This window comes from Pyxicephalus adspersus, chromosome 11 (genome assembly GCF_032062135.1).
Source record: "Pyxicephalus adspersus chromosome 11, UCB_Pads_2.0, whole genome shotgun sequence".
In the NCBI taxonomy this organism is placed as follows: domain Eukaryota; kingdom Metazoa; phylum Chordata; class Amphibia; order Anura; family Pyxicephalidae; genus Pyxicephalus; species Pyxicephalus adspersus.
This window is the reverse complement of record NC_092868.1, coordinates 13,065,300-13,083,066: the sequence shown is the minus strand read 5'-3', so window position 1 is coordinate 13,083,066 and position 17,767 is coordinate 13,065,300. Positions and strand designations below refer to the sequence as shown.

Here is a 17,767-nt window from a genome sequence, read left to right as displayed (position 1 = left end):
GCTGAATACCTATGAAGAATTGCTACCTATGACTACTATTCTCATATAATTTGGAGTAGGATATAGTGATTTTTATTTTGTTCTGCTCACTGCTCTCTTTGCTACATAAAAAATGGATTCTTGTGCTTCATCCAGTCTGTGCTTCCTGTACTTCCTTTGTTACTTCCTAAATATTCCCTCACTAGTGATCAGATCACAGTCAGCAAGGTTGCGATTTTGACATAAATTAAGCAAAGCTCGCTCTGCTACTAAGATGGAACCCCCCCCCCCCCCCCCCCCCCCGCCCAGAGACAAAATTCAGATAAAGGCATGGTAAGTCAAAAATGGAGATTCTACATCTACAGGGACCTTACAGATATTAATATTAAATACCCCTGCAAATCCTTTTTGGCACAGCTTCAAATTACAGTTAAACCTTAACGCCTAAACTCATTCCTAGCACATAACTCCAAAAAAATATAACCAATTGCAAACTTAATCAATGAATTGGTCCATGACACAATGTAACACTGCTCTGCTTATTAATCCCATTGCCTGAATGCAAAAAGTTCTGAAATCCCTGTGCCAGAACAAACTGACTTCGGGACTTTTGATACCTATTGTCCAATAATATCAATTTCGAAGGTTTAAGATCGGCAATATATGGAAACAAGGAACACTAAACAGGCCAGCACACTTAATAAAAAAGTATTCTGTATCGAATTTTGGGCCAATAGTTTATATTTGCCTTGTGTTTTGCACAATGATAAGACTGACTTTAGTGGTGTTGGTAACTTACACACCCATTTATACCAGATTTGGCTAAGCGTTTGTTTTTGTAAGTTTTTTAAGAGAAATATATATTTAAAAATGCATTAACATTTGACATATGTCTTTAACTATGGGCTTGTTAGTTTTATTGGTATACTTTGATTTTCCACAATCCCATTTATGTTTAAAACCTGACATCTGATTTAAACTTTGTGGCACTTAGGGGTTCACAGTGCTTAAACAGTAAATTATATAGGGTACTGATAGCAAAAATGTTGCAAACAATTTTGCAGACCTTGTTTTTAGAATTACTTCTCAGGATAAATGTTAGTGTTCATTGGTTATAGTAATGATGAATACAGACTGATGAACTGGCTTGCGTGTGATATTATACGGATTGATGTTGTCTAGTAAAAATTGTACCTAGTTAAAAATGATATATGCATGCCCAAAACATTTTGTAATTCATTATGAATAGTAAAGTGTTCCATGTAGCCTCTTCTAATAAAAACACATTATACATTTGTGCAAATGTTATGCATAACACAGGCTCAGTTGTTTTAAAGGGAATGGTCTGTAGTGCAAGAATGAGTACTATTGAGTATACTAGCAGTCTTAGCTATCTACAGAAATGTATGGCAGGCTATGGCACAAAAAAACAAATCTTGAGTCTCCAATGAAAATTTACAGCAAAAATTGCAGCATCTGTCAGTTTAAGAACCATATGGCATTAGGTTAAGTATGAAGCAGCCTTATTAAAAATCTACGGAAAACTAGTCACTTCTACACAAAAAAACAGTGGAGGACATGTATCTACTGTATGCATTTTCAATAACGTGACATATTCTGACAGTTACCAGTGTTTGTTGATTGTTCTGTGGCAATGTAGTTGAACATATTCAGATTTACTGGTAATGGTCTTTACCATCACCCCAGAACCTGTACAAAGGCAACAGATGCATAGGGCATCACTGTATTTACTGCCCCTCTTCTAGACAGAAGAGAAAAGCCCAATATTCCACCTATGTACAACACGTGCAATACAATGTTGATTTGTGTAGAGGTGACTAATTTTGTTTAATTGAAATAATGTATGCTTGCCTGGGTTGCACCCTGTAAGATGTGTATAGCACACAAGGTTTTAAACAGACAGTTACCAAGTGCAAGCCAAAAAAGGCTACTGTAAGCATCATCAAAGAAACTTAGGGGCCACTGGTGAGGAACAAGAGTCAAAGGATCTACCTGAAAAGGCCAATGGCTTTACATGCTACACACACAGAATAACCACCTCCCTTTTGTCTACTGGAATGCTGTTTTATGGCAAAGAAAACCCAAAAAAACTATTATGAACTGGAATTTGCCTTCCAAAGACTAGACAACAGTAGTCATATAACCCTAACAATAACAATGATACAACTGTATACAAGATGTTCAAACTAAAATACGTACTGCAATTTAGGGCTAAAATCTTGAATTTTTCTTCTAGGATTTATATGTAAGCTATATATCACAGTTTTGTCTCCAAATTCAGAAAGAAAATATATATAAAAAAAGAATCTTTACAGCTAACATATCTTACTTTTATATATTTGATATTATACATTAAAATGTCAGTTCTGAAGCTAAGAAGCACAATGCAGCCAAAGGGCTTTTCTTGTCTTGGCTGAGAAATAACAGTGAAAAGAAAAGTTTATCTAAGAATACTATGACTAAATAATTATATAAGTATACTAATAGTATCTAGTCACAACTATTTATGTATCTATTGCAGTGTGCTTAAAAGTGTTACAAATGTTTAAATAAGCCCTTAACATTTCCTCAAAAGTAAAAGCAGAAGAGTCTAATAAAATGGCGTCCGCAAATTCATTTTCCTTCATTTGACTTCACCCCTTACACTTCTTTGCACCGAATCCCCACTACACTGTGTAAACAGATTAATAACATTAGGCTATGTGGCCTTTAAGACGACCTTTTTGAGATGTTGGTTAAACCATCCTGTTTTATTCCACAGTAACTTTCTCCACAACTTGGTTACAAATTGGTCATTCTGCTGGTCCAGCCAGAAGGTATTAAATATATGGTTCTTTGAAAATATCTTCCATTTGATGCAAAGTTCCATTTGAACTTTGCAACCAAAAATATTCTTGGTGTTTGAAGTCAAGTTTACTGTTGTAATCTAACAATATGGCCCACATAAAAGTAAAGTCTTTCATAACTGTATCTAAGTTATAAGTTTTGGTTTCAACTTATATAGAACAAAGTTATGTTTTTCAACATTAAACATTGGTGGTCCTTAAATGAGTTGGCTGCTCCTCTAGTCATACTTCTGATTCCAAGCTAGAGAAGTGTGCAGACCCCCTTCTTTTATAAAGGGTTCCACTATGACTTGACCTAGGTTGGCATTCTGGGGAGAATATCTGTCTATGACACCTCAAATGGCATCTACTTAGGTCCTCCAAACTGCGGGAAGTGGGATGTATGGGGGCTAAGTCACAAGAGTGGTGATGGTGGTGGAGGTATGAGCAGTGACCTCCACGTAAGTGCTCCCAGTCTAGTCGCCTTTCAAGCTTTTCATCTGAACAGCTGAAGTATCTTGGCTCTTTGTGGCAATGTGGTTGCAACATTTCCAAGCTACTGCAATAGCATGACCCATGGCAAGTGGCTGGAAGATAATCTTTGCTCAACTGACGGTATTTACCAAGCTTATCCACTGACCAGTACCTCATAGGTTTTCGTGGTGCAGAGGAGGTCTGTCGTTCCCTGGATGGGTATGTGCAGAAATAATTTGGTGAGTACCAACAGTTGTGTCCCATATCAGATTTTACACATGGCGGTTCTCTCTCGCATACATCTGAATCAGAATCTGACAGATCAGCATATTTGTTTTGGCTGGAATTCATAACAAGAGGGTGGGAATGACTCCTGCACATATGCGACCGATTAGACTTTTTGTGCAGTAACGGCTGGGATTCCATGTCCATTTCCTCTCGACGATGATGGCAATCCCTTCCACAACTTCTCTCATCTTCATATGTAAATCTTGAATGACCACCATACCGGGTTCCATCACACACCTCCACATTGGCTTTGTTAGGACGATTTGTGCTAGCATTTTGACCTCCACCACTATATACCTCACATTCCATTTCACATGTGCTCTTTTGGTAACTACTCCCCAAGTGATCAAACTTTTTTGCTGCTGTTTCAGGTGTTCGACTTCCTCGTGCCCCACCAGTAGACTTTGGAGTCCTTTCCTTTCCTGTTTGGTAGTTTTCATAAAGACCTCTTGAAATTTTTGATTGCCATCCTGGTGGTTCTGGAGCATCTTTTTCTCTGACAATAGCAAAATAGGATGGTGGGTTTTCCAGAAAGTCTCTTTGAGTTGGAGGTGACAATTGACAAGGTGCCATCTTTTTGTCTTTGCTAAAAGCTTGTCCAGACTCCACCAAATGATCAGAAAGCCCTTCAGGCTCAATGGGACCATAATACCTATGAAAGCCATCAGAAAATGTGTTCTTATGAGAATGGCGAGGAGGAGCTACTTTGCTGTTGGGGTCATGGGCTGAACGAGTTGGAGTATACATGTCTTTGTAGCAATTAGGGCTGCGAGCATGCCGCCACCTCTCAACTATCCTCCTTTCCCGTGGCAAAAAGTTGGAACATGGTAAAGGAGCAGATGGTGGTGGAGGTGGAGCAACGGAATTTGAAAGGGCTGGTATTCTTTGTGGTGGATAGCAATGATTTAATGTTGGGAGCTGTTGGTCTATAGCCTTTGGATCCTCAGCACTGCAACAGCTGTACATGCCCTGTGGGAAAAATAAAAATGGTGAAGTTATTGATATGCTTTTTCTGAATATAGCAATCACAAAAAGAGGGTGCAGCTTAAAATGATGCGCAATAATCTTTACTATCTCAATAGATTTCTTTCAAACTATGTTAAATCACAAATAGCTAAATTGCTCTAAGTGTGAATATATTTGTATAAATGTGTTATAGATGATACATTATAGAGGGAGTTTTGTAGCAAAAATTTACAAACACGCTAACCAGCTGAGGTGTAAATTCTGGTGGCTAACTCCCTTTGTATGGCTGTGTATGGCTGTGGAATATATGGCTGGATAGTACCATTGTCAAGCATGCATAATAAGCTTCAGTTCCCCATTTACAACTAGTTTTTCTGTTTTGGACAAAGTCTTATGTTAAAGTCAGTTTTACCCAAAGATGAAATTCTGGTATGATGTAGGGTTATAGTGAATACATTAATATTATAATGTGGTTTTGTGAGGAATTCTAATGGCGTAATTTCATGACTATGATCCCTACGAATTATGACCCCCCCCACGTAGTTTAATGTTACAATAATAAAATATGATTTTTAAATGGCGTTGACCAGTTCATCCCAGAAAACACAAAAAAGCAGCCAAAAGTTTGCCTAAATTAAGTGTGTGGCTCACAAGTGTACAAATATTTCTGTAACGTATTACAATTTTTATTTATATTCTATATGCATAAAATGTGAATGATATATATGAATGATACTCTTGTATCCTGTATTTGTATTTTTATTTTGATTCATTTACTGACATAAGGTGGATAAAAATAGCCTGAATGCAGCCTGCAGTATTGACATTATATTGATGTGCATGATAGCAGAGCCTTTCTTAGAAACAGTATAACGGCAGATGTCTATTTTGGGATATTGTTACAAAGCCCAAACACTTTTTTTTTTAGAAGAGGCTAATTTTGATTGTATTTGTCAAGGATCACACTGATAGCTGTACATAAAATGTTGAAAAGAAAGCCTATTTTATCAGTTTGGTTTTATAGTTGCATGTCCTGCAAAATATCAGCCTGACATTAAACGAAACAAGATGGATGAGATTTGTAAAAATGTGAAGAAATGTGACCTTGTTAACTGGTATTCTTCTAAGGTAGGTTAGACATGAGAACTAAAACCAAAAGAGAGGGTGAATCTTTTCAATTGGCACCCATACAACAATTAAAATATACCAGTTTACGTAAAGCAGAGCTATTACTAAAATTTTTACTTGTACCCTTATCTTTATTGCTGTTTTTGGTTTGCATTTATTGTCTTTATTGACTCACGTCAAGCAACCCAGGAGGCTTCTGGCTGCTCCTTCTGTGCTTGCCCGATATTGAGCATGTGCAGAAGAAGCTTTTTCTTTAATAGGGGGAAAACTGTCAATCTTGCGCATGTGCAGTGAGATCAGCACCCATTTTCTCACATTTAGATCAGTCTACGTCACCTTATCTTGCACCTGCGCAGTGCGAGATTGGGTGATGTAGGCAGAAGCCAGAAGAAGAAGAAAGAAAGTGGTGGTGCCCAGTGCTTCCTTTGCGCCGGGGCGATGGCAGATAACAGGACGGCGCCAAACTCAATCCAGAAAAGCTCTAAAGGAATCGAGAGATCTGCGGAAGTAAAGGTAAGTGATAAAGTTTTGTTATTCTCTAAGCTTTCGATACTCAACTTACAACAAAAAATGTTGGTTGTTGATATACCTTAACCTCTCCGGTGGTAATCCTGAGTGTGGCTCGTAAAGAATTTTCCATACCAAAAGCGGTAACCCTGATCCACACTTGTGGTAGAATTTCCAAGGAGTTTAAAAGTCCTACCTGGTTCCCACATTCCAGCAGCATCCTCCAGTGGTGGCCATGGCGAGGCGCGGCATCTCCTTTCCGTGGCATTGCCGGCCTGGGCATCTGTGTAATGCCTTGTCGGCATCTGCGTCCCCGGCGTGTGAATTTCGGGGACGCAAGGCCAGGGGAAGCAGATGCCGACCGGGTATCTGCTTGTGAGTGTGTGGAAGGGAGGCGGGACCATGCAGCTGGGAAATGGGACCAAGGGAAATTTAAAATACTATGTATTTTTGAATGTACCGCTTTTACATTTAAAATACTTAGTATTCATACTGCCAGAGAGGTTAATCTGTTATGCTTATTTAGGGAAAAAAGTTGTTTTGATGGGCCACCCACCCTCCTATGGAAATCTGCACTCCCTGCTGATCTGTTTTCCTGCCCATGCCCAGAATTTACACCTTGTGTAAGCTCCATGTCAGCTTCATGTCAGTACAGTGGTTTGGCTGGGGATTAGCTACTTAGAACCAATAACTGCAAACCGAGAAAATGGCGAAGGTCTGAAGTTCTCCCAAATCCAAAAGTCCAAGGTATGTCCAAGAGCTCAAGACAAACAGAGTAGGGGTGGAGAACAGGGTAGAAGGAGGGGTGTTATTGATGCAGACCTTCCAGTTAAGTTGAAAATCCCTAATGCAATGGTGGCCAACCTTTTCGGTCACACAGATCACAAAAATCACCCATTCCCCCAGAATGACGTCATTATGACATAACCCCGCCCACTCTCCCATCACAAATCTGAGCCTGCAATGGGAGAGTGGGCGGGTTGTGTCCAGAGACACAGCTTGCCCACTTCCTCCAACCTGGGAACTGTACTAGGGACGTGGTCCACGGCTTGCCCTGCTCGGGGGTGCACTGACCAGAGCCGCGGACCTCAAAAATTTTCTCCGCGGACCACCAGTTGGCGACCGCTGCCCTAATGTTTATCAATCTCTCTCCCTGTTCTCAGACAACCAATAACAAAACTTCCCCCAGAGTGACATCATGATGCCAGAACTGACCCCCTCTCCTATTGCAGGTCCTGAAACACAAATGAGCCTGTAATACATACAGGAGACACGGCCCGCGGCTCTGACCCGTGACCCCCAAGCGGGGTCTACAGACCACAGGTTGGGGACCGCTGGTCTCCGTTCTCTCGCGGCCCAGCTGTCAGACAGCCGCGGCCTCTGTGATAGAACACAGAGCAGGCACAATTACAAAAAAATACTCCCCAATCCATTCCAATACCATCTTCTTGCAATTGTTTTCCTGCTCTGTGTTACAAAGGACGTGGAAGCACAGTGACCTCATCCTAACCTAGCAAGTGCAAGATGATGGTAAAAAATTTTTACGTTACTATAACATAAATTTAAGCAAATTATAAATAAGTCTGCATATTATTCTTTTAAAATGTTCCACATCTGAAAAAAGACTGTGCCTGGATACTACCATTATCAAACCATTTATCCATTGTAAGCCTAATTTTTTTCTCTGCATTGCATTTGCTTTTATGTGACTGGGATAAAAGTCTTTAGGAAACTTCATAGATGTAATAAAATCAGCTCTGAGACCACAAAGTCTTTCCTTTAGAAGCTGTTTCTGAAGTAGCTACTTTTGCAGTCTCAAAGCTCATGTAATACAGAACCTGTGAAGGGTTTGGAAAAAAAAAACTTCACAGGTTCTCTAATGCAAGAGCTTACAAACAGTGATTTGCTGAACCTTAGTTGTTACCGTTCCACATTAAATGCTATTTCGTTTCAGCAGTACAGGAAAGATACAGTTTCTGAGCATCAGTTTTTAGAATTTTAGGTCACATTTGAATAGTTATGCTATTAAGCTTGGTTACTTTGTAAACTTGACAAATTTTTATTAAACAAAATTTAACAATTGTGCTTAATAATTAGTCAACAGAACTCCAAAATTATCAAATTATATAGAAACAGGAGATCAAAATTTTCATCACAAATACACCATGTAGAGTGTATTTTGTACAATAATATTACAGCCTCCTGTAAGAGAAATAGAAGGTTCTACCTAAACAACTCAACAGATCTCTATCTAATCAGACATGTCCTTGCACAAAGTGAGGTTGCACAGTCAGATTGTGATGTGCATGGATAGAAAGATATATTTCTGAACTCCAAGTGATGAGCTCAACAGTGTGTTGCTTCTCCTTCCACTGTCCAATAACAGGGTGGAGTGGAAAACCTTTTTATGTTACTGTACAGGTCTTTTCCATAAGTGGAAAGGTGTAGGGGTTTTGGATTTCCCAAAGTAACAAATGTTCTCAGTCAGGTCTTAAGCAATGTAGAGGGAATGATTCTCCCTTGGCAGCTCCTAAAAGGTTTCGTCTTTTAAAAAAAGCATTAAAAGTCCCAACCCTTTAGATTATTACATTCATGTTTTCATCTCATTTTTGAATATCATTTAAATAAAGGACCGGCTATCACATGCATGTTCTAGTACCTATTCATTTAAAAAGCAATCCACCAATTAATACTCCAAGTACCCCTCCAATTTTGGTGCCTAGACCTGATAAAGGAGAAACTTTAAACCCTTTAAATATGTCAGATTTTTAAAAAAAAGGCCCAATTCTAAATAACTTTGTTTCTGAAAATTTCATCCTAATACATTTTGCTTTTTGGTGCTTTGCTTCTTATACAGCCAGGTGTATTTCCTTAGCCAGCCCTTGGCATTCTCTTTAAAGGGTAAGCCACATACTTAGAAAACTCTGAAATAATTTTATCTTTTCCAAGCATTAAAATGTTTTTTTATGTTTCCCCAGTCATAGGTAGGTGCAGGGCCTACATGACAGGGTGTGAGGCCTAGCTCAGTGGTGTTAAAGGTTAATGAATTGAAGTAATGCTAGGAGGGGCTGTGCTAGTGTGGAGTGTGGCATAGGACGGGATTAGAAATAGGATGAGCTAAAAGAGGCAAGAAGGAAGTGGGAGGCCCTTTTTTGGAAGAAAAAGTTTCCCGCCCACCCCTTCTTTATGGGTATAATTTGAAAGTTTGGTTCGTTTCAGCGGTTAGGGTCTTGGAAGGCAAGAAACCAAATGCATTGGAAAAGTTGTGGATTTTGGCAGGAGGGATCCTCTTTGGTGGGGTCCCCCCCTTTATGGTGAATGGATGATTATGGTTTCTAAAGCAGTGTTGGGCAACTACGGGCCAAGGTGGAGATGTTGGAAGAGTTAAATTCCTGTTGGGTGCAGATTTTGCCTTCTGGGATCTGCAGGCCGGTTGTTTGGGTGTATAACTGGGAGTTTAGAGTTTGCTAACATTATGGATATTGTTGTTATGGTTATGTATTATTAAAAGGGGGGAATTAGGTTGTTGGTCAATTAGGTTATATTCAATGTAATATGTTGGCGTTATATAATCTCAGTTTAATATTATTGGAGTGTTAAAAATAAAGTAGTGTTATGTTATGTTAATGTATGCTTGCATATAAAAAATGTAAAAAGTATTTCATTATTTGTTATTTTTTTATTATTGGATATTTGTTTGTTAATTTTTTGAATGGTTAATTTATTTAATGGTGATTCAATAAATGGCTGCTTGCCGGCCAATTTAAATCAAAGATTGGTGTTTGGGTATTTAATGGTTAAGGGAGTGGTTGGTAAGCAGGTGCGGGGTCGGGTCGAGGCAGAGGTTCTTATGGTGATGGAAAAGGATGGGCTAGAAGGTCCAAGCTACCCTGGTCATGCCTTAAAACACATTTGCCTAACAATATGTTGCTGATTTTCATGGAATAATGAATCAATTAAACTGATCTATGCATAGTTTTCTGGGTCCAATGTCTTCTGTTGTCTCCACTAGTCACCCACATGTGACATAACTCACACACACAGGAGCCATGTTCTTAGTGCTAACATTTGCATTGTGCACTGGTATGAGCATATGTTATAATGTAAATATAAAAAAAATGTAGACAGGCAGAGCAAGAAATTTTAGAAGATAAGTTTCTTCTACCATAAACATCAAACTCATCCAAATGGTTTTCTGTATCTCAAAGATTTTGCTCCATGCTTCCACGTCTGGCCACTTGTGGCTGATGTTCTAAAGTGGAGTATTTTTACATTAGGGAAAACCAAAAGGGTATGTAAAATAAAGTTCTTAAGTTGTATAATAAGCTATTAGGTGATTCTTCAAGGTGAATTTCACTACAGAATAAAATGAATCTAATTTGAGTGGACAGACACTCTGTAACACAGACATGACCACCAAAGTAAAATAGCAAGAACTAATGATAATATGTAGGTACCTTGTAGTACATTAATGTGTTTGGTTTTAAATCAGTTTCTTGCCAGGCAAAAAACTTGGATTCTAGATTCAGTTACTATGCAAGGATTTGACTTTTCAAAGTTAAACTGTGCCTTGTGATGGTATTTCCCACCCTATATTATTCAGTTGTCAAATGCCAGCACCTCAGTGGCCTACAAAAGCTTTGTAATTGGATTGCTGAATGACCTTGGGTACGATTTAGTGGCAGACAGGGCTTAATCTTAATTTGGAGAGAATTCAAAGTTCTGTGCACAGCTTTGGTTAGGATTCTCCCCCTGATCAGAAGAAATAATTTTAACAGAAGAAAATGTACCACAAGGTGCCTTCTGATAATTTATACTAATGCTAGTTAATTAATTTTGGATAACATGAAAGATTTGTTAATAGTGAACTTAAGATTTATATATAAAGCAATCTATACACAACACTGTAATGTAACCACAATAATACCTCCATTACTTAAATCATGATGCAGCAAAGCAGCCCACAAAGGGTTATCACAAGTCCATTTTTCAGACCTTGTACATAATGATTATGCAATGTGTACTAAATATATTCAAATTCCTTTTCTCGCTCTGTCTCTCTTATCTGATCCGGTCTTTTTTCTCTTCCTGGAATGATCTGTTGTCTTTGTTTGTCCTTGTTTTAGGTCATTAATTTTTGAGAAACAGTAACAAGATGAGGCAATCTGGGAGAAGAGGGGGGATGGTTGGAGAAATAAGATAGAGAGAGATAGAGACGGAATACTTTGCCAGGAATCACCTGAGAAACCACAGTGTGATAAAAAGACACATTTTTCAGGAAGCTGTTAATGTGGCTGGCATGTTAATTACATGGCCGCTATCGCATTAGAGATCCAAGAGTAAAGGCACAGTGCAAAAAGGGGCTGCTTGGAAGGCTATAAATGAACACTTTATGGATCGCCTCTCTATGTAGGTAGGTAAATTGAGATAACAAAATGGTTCACACTCAGACATGGAAAACAATTTGCAAGAAAAGTATATAAACATATAATAGTGGTTAACATGATGGCACACAAAGGCAAGACTAATCATAGACATGTGTTTTAATGGATTTCATTCCATTTGCGGGTTGAGTAGACTGTAAATCATTGTGAAGTGCTTAAATGGAACCTTTGACTACATTTTCATTTAAAAAAAAAGAGTTCATTTGAATACGGTTTTACAAATGCTGGTCCTCAAATGATTACAGAGGTTTGAGTTAAATGGCCTACACTATGTTTAATTTATCCATTTATTAAAACTGGCAGAACCCTAGGCGATTATTAATGGACACAACACAGCAACCTTCATTTAAAGAGAAAACTATCATTTTTCCTGTTCAGAGTAAAACATTCTGAGGATATGACCTTCCCTATGTACCAGTGCTTGGGTCAATCACCAAGCCCAAGTAAAGGAGTTTAGGCTGTTGACTTGCAAAATCAACTTTTCACTGTGAGAGAGGAATTACTAGCATTGATCAGTTTGCAAAGAATACCCAATCAAGTGGAAGACAAACATTTTTTTTTTCACTTTGTTGGTTATGTGGTTGGATAGCTGAAATCAGCAAAGCTTCACCTCAATCATTAAGCTATGCCAATAATCTCCTTGTAGAGTAATAGTTCACTCGTTCCTTTATTTCTTTCCCGTTCCAATCTTGTCTTTGGTGACATTATTCAAATCTCTCCTCCAATGTCAGGATGACATAACTCTTGCACAGGCGCATAGGAGTTCATTCAGTCTGGGGCAGCTGCTGGGGAAGCCAAGATGTGCCGAGCATGCTAGCAATCAATGCTAAGCTGCCATTGGCTGGAGTAAGATTTGCTCTTGGATCATGGTTTGCCCATTTCTTTCCCTATGTACTTTATTACCAACCCCATATTGGTTGATATTTATCTACCTTTTGCTTTGCTACTGCTCTTTTTTCCCATGGCAGCAAGAAAAGAAACCATATGTAAGCTCCAAATTGTAATTTGGAGCTTACAGAGGACTGAAGTTTTTTCCCCCACCCAGTGATGGGCTATTCAACACTAGCAAACATGTACAGTGTTCAATACCAGTGGAAATTTCTAAAACTGTTTAGCAATAATCTATTTTTCCCATAGCAATGGCTGAATTCTGATAACAGAACATGGCATTAAGTAATGTAATCACTCTATTCCTATCTCAACAAGAAAATATAATACATTTTATCCAATGATTATTCAGCCAGGCTTATGCTTTTTGTCTATAATTATTCATAATAAAATGTAATACAAAGAAATGACTGTAGATTCATATCCACTTATCAAAAAATCTTGTCTAAGTTAATGTGGTGTTGCTATGTCACATCTGAAACAAAAAATATAGAATCGTCCAATAAAAGAGATGGCTAAACAGCATTACTTCTCACTTCCTCAGAGATTCATGCATCAAACAGCGTTGTCAGGCTATAAATATGCGTTGGTTTTGAAAGTAAAACAAACGTAAGGGACATTTATGAAAAATCATGACCATAACTATCAACTGCAAGTAAATATTTTAGAGTTTCAGAATTTAGTGTGAAACAAGATGTAATGATGCTTCTCCGGGGAGCACATATAAATGCAGGAACCTGTAAATTAAAGGTTGCAGTATTTTAACTGACCGATAAAACAAGACACTTGCAAAATCTCACCAGTTGAAGATCGCTAGTATTAATAAATCCCATTGTTTAACAGGTATACAATGGCTAAGATATGCCCATATTTTCATTAAATCATATTTCTGTGGTTCCCATATTAATTCATTAATTGTACTAACAGGTAGAGAGATATTTTTAATATTATCATTTATATACCTTTCTTCAGTATTTTAATTGAGTAAAAGGTACAATTTGATTTATGTAAAAGAGCTAAAATGTAAAAGATCTATGAAAAATAATATTAAGAAAAAACATTAGGATCCTTTACCTTCGAATGTCCTGCTAGCTATTTTCTTATAGTGTGATCATCCTAACAATACAACAGAAAGTTTTTAACATGACCTATTGATAAAGTGTGCATATGTGCCACCATGGGCATGGTCTAGACTAAAAAAGCATGAAAAATAGTGCTGCAGATTATGCATATACTATTATAATAGTTAAGAAAACATGTGGAGGTCATCTGCCATATGATTTGTCCCCCTGGAGTACAATTATAGGTTTTAATGTATTCTTTATTCACCAAAAATATACTTCAAATGTGCCAATACCAACAAATGGAAAACATAATGGCATATTTACCCTGCTAAACGCCAGCAAGAAGTCCAGTCTTCCAGAATGCCTCATGCAGTGACGTAATTTCCAGTATATAAGATGCTCCCATGCAAAAACCAGCAAACTCAATCCCATTGCAACGAGAAGCATGTAGAATACACCCGCCATATTGTCAATGTCTAATTTGCTGCTCATCACTTCAATCTTGTCATTGTGGCAAATACCTGATAGCCAAAGTCTTTCCAGCATTTCAATTTCATCTGTAAAAAAACAAAATGCACTGTTTTTATTCACCCATGAAAAAAAATCACATCTTCATTAGAAAATCAAGTACCAGTAGGGTTACCATCAAGTAAACCATATTCGATAAAGACACCTTAAACATTTTGAAAGCTTACGTGTTTAATTATTTAACAATTACCAGTATCACTTTATCTGTGTTACTAGGGTTGTTTGATAAGTTCTTGACCTGATTATGATCAGATCGTCCTTAAAAGGATTGTTCTGTCCAAACATATGGGGTCTGGTTACAATGCCACCATCAGTGGGGGACAATCAGGAACAAAGGTGGGGAGGGGTGATTGGGGTACTGGGTTACCGATCAAAAGTGTTTGACTTTTGCTATGGTGTAATTTTTAAACATGAAGGAGGGGGACATAGGATGTTTACCTAGTATTGGGCCCAATATTTCCGATGGCAGTCCTGTCCGGTTCAGTTGCTATTATTTCCCCAATGATCAAGACTTTATTGGGTGGCCCTTATGATCCGTTGATGTTTTACACGACATTGGGTCAGGTGGCAACATAGCAATCCAATAAAACACATTACAAGTTGATAACCACTCTCAGATCAGGGCATTTGGGTCTGCAAGGATTCCATTCATGTCCCTAAAGGGTAACAACAGTTTTTAGCTTCACTCACTACTAAAGTATATAGAGCCAAGATCATGCAAGAGTCGTGGCTTATTGGGTAATGTATTACATCTAAAATCAGCCAACCAGTTTCCTTAGAAAACCATATTTAGGTAATATAAAACCCAGTGATACCTTTATTTGATAACTGAATCTGAGGAATCAAAAAGTTTTTCATTTTTCATTATTAAAACTCAGCTTGATCAATCTATATTTTGTTTAAGGCCATTCCTGAGATAAAAAAAATTACTAGCAGATAAAATAAGATACCATTGCAATAGTTGGATACATAACTTGTACGCAGATTTAGACATGTAGATTAGTTTAGTTTTAGATGAGATGAAACTAAAGCGTTTCATTGCACTCTCAGAAATATTTATGAGTCCGAGATCAGTTTATTCTTCCCATACACCACCAGTGTGGATTATATGGAAGCCTCATTTGAATACTAAGCCATACTAAAAGTGGATAATTTTATTATTTATTCAAATTAGCTAATTTTCAGCTTTGTTAATAGCGAGTGATTGGGTTATTTTTTGGATTAGCATGAAAAAGGCTGATTGTATTTTAAGCAAATTAAGTTGACATTTTCAAGTGGTTTGTATATGTGATAAGGGATTAATAGTAAGAATGTGGAAATTTCGAGCAAAAATAGATCAGGCTATCAAAAATTTACCAGGCCTACTGAATATTAAAAAAATATTTATAGCTCGGTTTTTTAGATAAGTAAAAAGAGTTTATTTATTCTAATACAATGTGTAAAATAAAAAAAATGTCTTTTTTGTGCTGCAACAAAGACAGCTAAAATAGAGAACATATGTGTTGCATACTTATCATTTCCTGTTTGTCTCTTAATCCTGATTTCCAGGTAAACAGCTCAATATACAGTTTAGGTTCATACAGTATTTAGAAGATATCATACCTGTCTAAAGGATTTCTGGTTTTCTTTTTTGTTTTTTTTTCCCATACAGCCAAACTGGTGACCAGAATTTTTTTACCTAAGCATCATGGCTGGGTCACCTTCCTGTCTCCAGCCAGTGATTTAACAGTGAGGGAACAGCAATAAACTTATGGGAAATTAGGTTTGTCACTTCCACTGGAATTATGTAAATCCTGTGGGCTCAATGTTTATGGCCCATATCAATTTATGTGCAGATTTGCAATTTGATTTTTTTAAAACCGAATGCAAAGCTTGGTCTTTGAAATATGGTCATCAGCTTTGGAGGTTCCAATAGGTGGCTTTTGGTTAAGCCAACACCCTCACTATTAACAAGGGTTGAGGGGGAGAGAGTAGCCATATTGTCAGTATCGCATCCCACTATCCAAATCGATGAACGTTAACCAAACACTGGCCAGGCTTATTATTCCAAAAATGACCCTATCACTGGTACTGCAGGGCAGGTTTATATTCGAAATTTGTCAATGTTCTTTTTCTTCTATCTGCCATTCAAAATAGGTTCATTATCATTTGATAAAGAAAGTGTGATTCAGCTAGTGCTACCTAAAAAAAGCCCAATATGTTTATTTTATTTTTAAAAGAGTAGGGAATTTTTAAAAATATCTGCGAGATATTAGCCTGCTTTTTTGCACCTGAGTCTCATGTTTGATTTCTATTCATCTATGCATCCACTTCATGTCTATTACTGTCCACATGTTTAAACATTCTCTTGGTCTAAGGTCAGGTCCAGGAAAGCTATATAATCCTGCTCAGTACATTGGAAACACATATATGAGTTGCATCAGTCCCATATTCTTTTATTCTCAGAGAAATGGAATTTAGAATTGTATAGAATATATTACTATGGTACACTCCAATTTATTCCAGTGTTGTTTATTATTACATCTTTAAGGAACCTTGGCCTCGCTAGGGATCCTGATTGATTATTGCATTAAAACACGAGAAAGCTTTCAGACTACATAACATAACATAAATAAATAAAACTGAGAAAACATGACCTTATTTCTGAATCTCCTTGGAAATGATTTTAAACCATATGGTGCTGGTCAATTATAGACTGTAATGTACAAACTCCAGCATTTAGAATGAAACACTAGGAATAAATAAGGTGAAGGTGGAACAAATTGATCTAAGTAGTATAATGCTTTTTCTTTCAAAGGTAATAAATGATTAAAGGGACACTAAAGTCTTTCTAAACTTCATGCAGATATAAAAGACACAATTTAGGAAAGCTCTGTATCATCAATACATAATGAATGAATTAGAAACCAGACAGGTGTTCAGCAGTGGAAGATGCTTTTTCACAGAAGGAGAGTTTATTAAAGAGATTGGCTCATCAGTCTGCCTCTCTTTCCACTTTTCAATTATAAGCTAGGGTGGAGAAACCTTAAAGAGATCATTAAAAAAAAAAATAACACCTTTATAGATGGAAAATCGTCTACCCCTCTGTGATCCTTGTCCAAACTGACCCCTACCCCGTCCCTACCCCATCTTTCTTCTTGGTCCTGATGCAGACTCGACTCTGGGTGTGGTCAGCCATCTTCTTCCTGGTTCTTCTTTCTACGTCACCCGATTTTGCACTGCGCAGAAGCAAGATCGGGTGATGCACTTCGCGAAAATATAAAATCAAAAGTGACTCCCTCACTGCACATGTGTGAGATCAGAACTTTTTTTAAAATAGAAGAAAGCCCCTTCTGTGCATGCCTGAGACTGGACATGTACAATGTGCAGAAGGAGCAGCCTGCAGAAGGAGCAGAGTTGCACAAGAAAAGGGATTACAAGCACCCACTTTGAAATCTAAATTAAATTATTGTAATAAAGTGGAGAGTTAGATCATAAGAAGAATGAAATAACAGATAACAGAACATACTATGGCATAGCATCCCAATATAAAAAAAAAATTGTGAGGTCCTAGAATTTTGAACTGTAAATTAAGGCATAGTTTTTTTTCTTATGGCTCCTAAGACACAGTCCATACCTGACAACCAAAATTAGGAACTGACACTTGTTATATCTA

At 37.5% G+C, this 17,767-nt stretch overlaps 1 protein-coding gene across 1 annotated transcript in view; it reads right to left on the bottom strand.

Annotated features, from left to right (window-relative positions):
- Positions 1 to 3,068: 3,068 nt before the first annotated feature.
- Positions 3,069 to 17,767, bottom strand: part of GRIN2D (glutamate ionotropic receptor NMDA type subunit 2D) — a 182,330-nt gene continuing 167,631 nt past the window's right edge. Inside the window, exons 12-13 of the mRNA XM_072426809.1 lie at positions 13,909 to 14,141; positions 3,069 to 4,556 (exon numbers count right to left, since the gene is read on the bottom strand). Of these exons, the coding sequence (XP_072282910.1) occupies positions 3,069 to 4,556; positions 13,909 to 14,141 (1,721 nt within the window). The remainder of the gene's footprint in view (positions 4,557 to 13,908; positions 14,142 to 17,767) is intronic.